The 9,195-nt window shown below is 25.8% G+C and overlaps 1 protein-coding gene across 1 annotated transcript in view; it reads left to right on the forward strand.

Annotated features, from left to right (window-relative positions):
• Positions 1-7,027, forward strand: part of LOC117168991 (mitochondrial amidoxime reducing component 2) — a 31,804-nt gene extending 24,777 nt beyond the window's left edge. Inside the window, exons 4-5 of the mRNA XM_033355022.1 lie at positions 1,052-1,329; positions 6,477-7,027. Of these exons, the coding sequence (XP_033210913.1) occupies positions 1,052-1,329; positions 6,477-6,642 (444 nt within the window). The 3' untranslated portion in view covers positions 6,643-7,027. The remainder of the gene's footprint in view (positions 1-1,051; positions 1,330-6,476) is intronic.
• Positions 7,028-9,195: the final 2,168 nt, after the last annotated feature.

A 9,195-nucleotide genomic window follows, 5' to 3' on the forward strand; every position in this document is an offset into this window, starting at 1 on the left:
GTCCACCGCGTGGAGGTTTCAGTACATTCACGAACCCCTTTTTCGGAGTGCCTTTTTTAGCGTGAGTCTCCTTGCCTCTCACGATAAGGGATGAAAATACAACCCCTCAAATACATGCGAAGTTTTTTCTCTGCTTGGAGGTGACTCCTGTCGATGTTCTGAAATACTTCAAGGGCAAATATTCCTATCAAGAGTTCTCCAACTTCATTTTCTAACTTAGTGGTGGTTTTCAGCTTTAAGGGTGGTTTTGAGTGGAGTGAGAATTATGGCGTTTTTTTCTATCAACTGAGACCCTGTTACACTCCAAAACAGTTGTTATCTTGAATAGGAAGTGGGTGAAAATAATTCGGCCGTTAAAGGGTTAACTGAAAATTGCAAACTTCACAAATGAAAATAAATAAACAAACAAGCACAACCTTTAATTTGAAACAACTGCGAGTCTGTCGCAGAAATCCCACTTTTTAAATCAACATTTTTCGGAATGTTTTCTTCAATCTTAGACATCGACTGTTAGAAAATGTAATGTCAAATAAAAGTCCTGAAATAATTATAAATAATAATGAAAGAAAACGTTGTATCAATAAAAGGTGAAAGGTATGAATAATAAATGGCCGAAATTTTTTCAGATTAAAAATAAATGTTCTTATACATTAATTAATCATAATATTTCGATAAAATTTTATCAGAAAATATAGCATCCTTGCTGAAATGTTATACTAAAAATAAAATTATGAAATTAATTGCAAGTATCCCAAATAATTAAGATTACTACTGTAAGTCATTATCTGTTGTAGGCTTGTCTCCTGTATATTTCTCTTAAATGACATTATTTTTTAAAGTTATTTCGGTAAAATATTAATTACTGATAAGTGAATAGTGTTTAATTATTTCATTGTTAAATCCTATAAAAATTTACAAATCGAATTTGACAATATTCTTTTTACTATCGAAATATTTTGTACCTTTTTTGAGTGTATCAAGATTGCACTATTTAAATATCTTATCTATTATTTTAATATTCATTAAAATTCATTTATTGTTTATTCTTCAGGGAGCCTATCCTGATGCAACAAGTTATACATTACTGAATGAAGCATCAATTGCAGATTTAAACAATCGTCTAGAGGAACCTGTAAATCCATTGAACTTTCGCATGAATTTCGTCGTGAAAGGTGCAGAAGTTCTCGAAGAAGATCACTGGGACTGGGTCAAAATTGGAAAAATTGTTTTTCGAAATGTAAAGCCTTGCACAAGGTGTATATTTACTACTGTAGATCCAGAAACCGGCAAAAAGAATCCAAAAGTTGAACCTCTCAAAACTTTAAAGAAGTAAGTGCTTTATCACTTTAAATTTGTAAACAAATAAAAATTTGTCAATGTAGGCGATGTGCCTGCTTTATTAAGACATTAAATAAGTCTGTCAAACCTTCCCCCTTATATTTTCCCTCCTACATCTCCTACTCCTCCTATATTTTTCTCCCCTTACTTCACTCTTCGCTCCTTCCCAAACTTCTTCAACCTCTACTTTCTTCTCTGTAAATCGACAAACTCTAATTTGGCGATTGTCAATTCTCTTTTGTTAGAGCTCCTTTGGTCTTAATGAACACATTTTCACCGAATATCTTGTGCTTCGCACTCGATTTTGTCTGAAATGTAAATTTTTCTGAACAGAATGTTCAGAGCTTTCAATTTTGGTTCGAATTTTATTTTTTTTTCAATTAAAGTTCATTAAATTCTGAAGAGCTTGATGCTTCGAACATAACATAATAATAACATAACAATAACATAACAAATTTTTGCGCTCAACTGATCATGTAAGCATTATGTTGTCCTAAATGAACGTTTAGTGACTTATAGAATAATTTGTTCATCAATCCATTAATTTGTTATAAACAAATTTTATGAACAAATTACAAAATAGTCTTATTATCGGCAAAAAAGTTTCTTTTTGCTAAAAGTACTTCACAATAATATAGAAATGTCATTTAATTACAAAGCTAACTATAACTTTTATAATAACCATTGTTATAAACTATTTTTGCGGTAAAAGATTAAAATTTGAAATTTAAAAAAATTATTATTTCTTTTATTCGTCCGAAAGACTTTAAGCATTCTTTATAATAATAAATATTTATTAATATTTGATAAAATATAACAATTTACATTTTTTTAAACAAATTCAAATTTTTGCCCTTTCGCATAGAAAAAAATTTTTGCATCGGAAATGTTTTAAGCTGTTGGACGAATGATTGCTAGTCACAGAAATATTTAAGAAGGCAACAACAATGATTGTCCTAAATAATTCTCGTGACAAAATATTCAAATTTAAGGTTTTATCAAATTTTAATCTTCTTTAATCCCTAGAATGGTTACGGCTATTCCTTAAAAAATGTATCCGTGATTATAATTATTAAAATATAACAAATTAAATGTTCATAAACAATTTAGATAAAAAATTCCAAATTTTGGCAGTCTCACTTGGAAAAAGTCGGGTTTTCGATCGCAATAGATTGAGAATAAATCATCACACTGCATGCCAAGATTCACTCAATAGAATATCTTTTGACAGTAACCCACCCACTTACTTGAAAAACCCCCAATATCTTATTTGTTCATAAATATTCAGATTGTTACATTTTACCGAATATTGTCGCAGATATATTATTTTCAGGAATACCTGTACCCATTCTGGCTAACAAAGAAAATTAAAATTTGATAAAACCTTAAGTTTAAATATTTTATCACAAGAATTGTTAACAGCAGTGGTTATTTAAAATTTTTCTAATATTTTTGCGACTAGCAGTAATTCGTCCAATAGCTTAAAACATTTTCAGTGAAAAAAAATTCGATTCGAAAGGCCCACATTTTGAATTTCTTAATCTACTCTGTCGTGCAAAAGTTTTAGGCCACCTACTTTTTTATGACTGAATGAATTCTCCTAATCTTAATTTTAATGTTTTCTTAAATTTTTAATAACTTCCGAAATAGTCAACATTTTTCGATGTTTTTAGAATTCTTTTGAATCTTTTTTTCACCGTATCACAACAGCTTATGCGTATAAATCGCAAAAATTTTGTTTTTGGATTGTAAGAACTTGAAGTTGTAACAGAAAAGTTGAAATAAATAATAATATAAATAAATTTCAAGGGGTATGAATGAATTTCCTAGAATTTCGAATAATATGGGACGATTTTATAGGATTTAGAAGGTTTCTAATGATTTAAACGATTTTAGGGTATTTTAAAAGCCCTCAAGGTATTTTAATACACTTTCCAGGCTTTCAGGAAATTTTTTTGGGATTTTATTGAATTTCACGTGATTTCATAATATTTTAATGAATTTTAAAGAATTTACTCACAAGAATGAAGTGATTTCGTAGAATTCAAAAGATTTTCAAACATTTAAAAGAATTAAAAAACTTTCAGGATATCTTAAAATATTTCAAGGAATTTTTTATTTAATTAATTAATTTGAAGGGATAAAAATTTTTGATAAAGTTAAGGTTAGTTAAAAATATTCCAAAGAATTTTTAAGAGATTTAAAAGTTTTGAAGACATAAAATAATTTAAAGGATGTGACACATATTAGTGTATTTTTACTATATTTAAATAATTTGAAGTGATTAAAAGGAATTCGAAAGGTTTTTGGGTATATTTATTCGTTTTGATGACGAGGGGTCAGATCTGATCGCTGGAGATACTTCTTTGTAAATTTTTTTAATGAAAGGTCCTTAAAAATTTACATTTTTATTTAATCCATCCCAAAAATTATTATAAATGGTACATATGCCTTACAGAATTTTCTGTAAATTGAGCGAGAAAATTGATTTTTTTTCAACATTTAAAAAACAAAAAATGTTTCTTCTAATATATCTATTTGATTAAGTTTGCAAGATTTTCGCCAATTAATTTTTTTAATTGGAAAAATCATTTTTTGCTGTTTAAAATCCAACTACTTGGTTAACATTGTCTTAAATTATATTTTTAGCTGAAAATTTAACTATTTCATGTTTTTTTTTTAATTCGTCCTCTTAAGTTTTTAACCTAAAACGTTGAATTGTTGTATTTTGTTAAAACTTTTTCTGTCGTGGTTAAAAATTAATCTTTTAGCTGATAAATTATCCTTTTTGGTGGAAAATATAATCTTTTTAGGTGAAAAACTAATGTTTTTGATTCAAAATTAATTTCTTTGACTTGAAAATTAGTTGTTTTTTATCGAAATTAATTTTTTTAGCTAAAAATTAAACTATTTCATAGTTGGTTAAACATCAATAGTCTGCAGTTATAAATTCGACTGTTTGAAACTCCCATTAAAAATTTAAGTAATTGGCTGATTTTAAAAATTTGATCAATTTTAGGGTAGTTGAAAAAATTCTAAAGAATTTTTAAGAGCTTTAATATTTTTGCAGAAATTTCAAAAGACTTTAAAAAATGTGACATATATTACTGTATTGTTACTAGATTTAAATAATTTGAAATTATTCCAAGGAACTTGAAAGATTTTTCGGTATATTCAAAAATTCGAAAGAATTTTCAAGTGCATTAAATGTTTTCAAACAAATTTTAGAAACTTCGAATGAAGTGAAATACATCTGAATATTTTTAATGAATTTCAATAATTTCAAATGATTTTAAAGGTTTTGAAAGATTTTGGGTTATTTTTACAAATTTGAAGGAATTTTCAAGAGCTTCAAAAATGTTCAAGAGATTTCAAAATATTTAAAAGGATTACAAATATTTTAAGGGATTCAACAAAAATGTGAATGCGGCTGTGAAGAATGACATTATAGAACTTTGGAAGATATGGAACGATTTTATGATTTATATATTAAAATATTTCAGTATTTTATAATATTTTAACAGCTTTTAAAGAATTTATTTACAAGAAATGAGAGATTTCGTAGAATTTCAAAGATTTAGAGAGATTTTAAAATATTTTTTCAATTCGTTAGAATTTACTTCGAATCCACTTGGAATTCTTACCAATTTTATCCTGTATTCTTTTAAATTCTTTCTAATGGTAATGAATTTTTTGAATAAACTTGAATTCTTCTAAATTTTCTCAATTCGAGTCAATTTGCTGGGTTTAATTTTTTCTAGTTTTTGTTTAATATGTCCCGAATTAAGTAAAGAAATAATTAAAAATTTTGAATTTGAAATTTATCTTTCCATTAATTTATTCGCTAAATTCTTTTGAATTTTTCTGATATGATTTCAAATCTCCTGAATTCAGGAATTGTTCCACACTTTTAAATTGTTTTGAATTCACTTGAATTTGTTTTTACATCACATTATTTTTTATGAGTCATCCAATTCTTCTCAGCCCCATTAAATTCCTCTAAATTCACTCAGATGATACTGAAATAAATGGAATTTTTTTATTTTGTTTGGATTTTTCCCAAATTAACATAATAATTGGACGTTAGTCACTTTTAGTTTCTGTTTTTCTTATTCTCTGGTAGCTCTGAGAATGATAAACTTATAAATTGAAATTTTAGATTCTTTTATTACGTTTTTAAAATATGTCCGATTAAAAAAGTTACAAGATTATAATTTTAATCTTTAAATATCAGTGTTCCGAAAAAAAATTAATTAGGGCAAAGTAAGGAAATTTTGAAAATGAAGTTTTACGGCTACTCTGTTCTTAAAATTTCATAGAATTTCACAGGATTTTATAATAGTTTAATGGATTTCAAAAAATTTATTCATAAGATGTAAGGGATTCCATAGGACTTAAAACATTAAAAAAGTATTTCACGTATTTTTTACCATTTATTTGAATTTATTTGGAATTCACCGTGAATTTTTATTAATTTATTATGAATTGTTTCAAATCCTTTGGATTTCTCTTAATTTAATTATTGTTAATTCTTCTAAATTCACTCAGTTCATATTGAAGTTTTTAAAACTCACCTTTGATTTGTATACATTTTATCAATTTCTTTCGAATTTCCTTGAATTCTTCTAATCCCATTAATTTTTTCAATATTTTAAATTGTTTTTAATTCACTTGAATTTTTTTTAAATTGACCATGGATTTTCATTAAATTCTTCTCATTTCTCTTAATTTTTTCTAAATTCGCTCCAATTTTACTGAAATAAATGGAATTTTTTTCTATTCTTCCCAATCCCTTTGAATATTTTTAAATTCAAAAGAATATAAGTCACATTATTAAAGCACAATATTTACTTTTAGTCACTTTTTGAATTTAAATAGATCATTTTAAAAAAATTTCATTTAAATCAGGCAATTTAAATTTAAGTACATTTTTTTTCTATTTACGAAAAAATTTATATTAAAAATATTACAAGATTAGAACTTTTTTCTTTGAAAATTAATGTTCAGGAAAAAAGAAAAAGCAGCAAGGGAAAAGTACGAAAATTTGTAAAATGAAGTTTTGCGGCAACCCTCTTCAAGATATTTTAAAAAATTGAGGGAATGGTCCAATTTTTAACAATAATTTTTTCATTTTGAAGGTACCGACAAATAACGGATCCAGAATTGCGTCCCTACACTGGAGATAGTCCCGTGATGGGAATACATTTAGGATTAAGAAGTTCAAATGCCACAGTTCGACTCGGAGATCCAGTTTATGTTGGAGTTTCTGAAAAGGAGGACGAAATTTTAAAAACGCCCCCATAGCATCATCGCTGGGGCTCCTGTGATGAAGAGATCGTTCTCGATGACGAGGGGACGGATCCGATCGCTGGAGACAATCCTTTGTAATTTTTTTAAAATCAAAGGTTAAAATTATTATAAATTATGTAAATATGAGAAAATTATTTTTTAAAGGGAAAATAATATTCTATGATTATCGCCACTACCTGACCTATAAAAGTTTGTATTTTTAAAGAAATTTTTTTTTAGAAACTAGAGCAATCTTTAGAAAAAAGTTGTTTTTTTTTCAAAATTTTCTTTTGGATTTTACCAAAAATCTTATACGTTTTGAGCAAGTTGTCTATGTTTTACAGAAATGTCTGTAATGTAGCGAGAAAATGTTTTTTTTTTAACATTTAAAAGACATGAAAAATGTTTCTTCTAATGTGACTATTTGATTCAATTTTTAAGATTTTCCCTAATTAATTTTTTTAGTTGAAAAATCTTCTTCTTTTTTAATTTAACTATTTTATTTACATTGTCTCGAATTATATTTCTAACTGAAAATTTAACTATTCCATGTTTTTTAACATTAATCTTCTTCAGTTGAAAATTTAACAATTTGGTTGAAAATTTCTACGTTTCGTTGAAACTTTGTGTTCTGTGGTAGAAAATCAATATTTTCGGTAACCAATTTACCTTTTTGGTTAAAAATAAAAGTATTTTGTTGCACAATAATCTTTTTTGGTGGAAAACTAATCTTTTTGGTTCAAAATGAATTTCTTTGACTTGAAATATAGTGTTTTCTTTCAAAATTTAAATTTTAAACTAAAAATTGAACTGATTCATGGTTTGTTGAACATCAATCTTCTGCAGTTGTAAATTCAAGAATTTTAAAAAAAATTCCATTGAAAATTAAAGTATTGGATTCAAAATCCATTTATTTCTTTAAAATGATTCTTTTTTGGTATAAAAATAATCTTTCTAGTTGAAAATATCTTTCTTTGGTTGAATATTATTTTTTTTTATTAAAAATTAATTTTTTCATCCGAAAAATTTAACTAAATTTGTTCAAAAAATTGGTTTCCACAAATTTAATCTTTTTTGTAGTAAATTAATTCGATTGTTCAATAATTTAATTAATGCGTTGAAAAATTATTTTTATTTTCGCTCACAAACTCATTTCCTTAACTGAAAATTATGAATTATTCTATTTCTTGTTAAATTTTTTTTTTAGTTAAAAATTAACCTATTTTGTGGAAAAAACTTCTTGATTGACAATTCAACAGCTGGTTTAAAAATTAAATTAAAAAATTAAAATATTTCGTCAAAAATTAATGTATTTTATTAAAAATAATTTGTTTGTGGAAAATTAATTTGTTTGGCTAAAATCTCATTTATTTTGTTTCAAATAAGTTTTTTATATAAAATTTATTTGTTTAAACTAAAAATTTAACTATTCATTTTTTTCTGATTTTTTTTAATCGACATTGAATATTTTGGGTTGAAGGTTCATATTTTTGGTTTGAAATTGAACAATCTCACGGCAAATTTATTTCATCTAGTTAAAAAGTTAATCCTGTAACTTAAATTGAACTTTTTGTTTTTAAATTAATTTTTTTAGTTGAAAATTTGTCTTCCTTTCCGTAGAAAATCCATCTTCTGTGGTGACAATTCAATTATTTGGTTAAAAATGTATGTTTTGGCTGGAGGTGAATCATTTCTAAAAAATTAATTTTATAGAAAGATTTTCCATAAGATATCAGATTCGATGAGAATGAAAAATTTATTTAAAAAAAAGCTTTTCCTTTCAACGTGCAATCTGTAATGAAACAGAGAGCGGTCGACTATATTTTCTTTCATTTTTCAATATTTAAGGGAAATATTTAATTTAGTTTTACAATAAGAAGAAAAAAATAGAAATCATCGATAGGTCATGAAATCATAGAATATTATTTATCTTAAAAAAATAGGTATTCCTCATATATTTTTTCTTATATCAAAATTTTCGCACAAATAATATTTTTGTCTCTAACCGAACAGAATTGATTGAACTTTTTGTTTTTATTAATGTTTTCAGGATAATTGAAAAGCGTTTCTGTCCTCTTCCGTTTTTTATTTTTCAAGTAAAATAATTTAGGACCTACAAATTACTCGTTTCAGTTTTTTTTTATAAAGTATCTATAAAAATATGGGAATGTGCAATAAAAAACGTATTCTAAACCTTTTTCTATTTCAAGAAGTGTTTTTAGATTGGAACGAGGTATTTCAATCGTATCTTCATTTTTAAGGAATTATCTAATCGATGTTTTTACGATCTTTGTATAATGTATTATTTATATTAATTAAGCGCCACAGCGACTTACTCGTTAAACTGAGGAAGTAGGTATATTTTTGTACAATAAATTTTTGTGCAATAAAAAATCATTATTTACGTAAGTATAATTTCTAATTTATATTCAGCATACCAAGGTAATCAAGCCAGGGACAACTTGGAATTTAGGAAAAAGATACGGAATTTGTTGGTCAGGAAAAGTCAGAAAAGACAAGAATTTTGAAAAAAAAATCTTACAAAGGTCAGGGAATTTCTATAAAAGA

The sequence above is a fragment of the Belonocnema kinseyi genome, chromosome 3, assembly GCF_010883055.1.
Source record: "Belonocnema kinseyi isolate 2016_QV_RU_SX_M_011 chromosome 3, B_treatae_v1, whole genome shotgun sequence".
In the NCBI taxonomy this organism is placed as follows: domain Eukaryota; kingdom Metazoa; phylum Arthropoda; class Insecta; order Hymenoptera; family Cynipidae; genus Belonocnema; species Belonocnema kinseyi.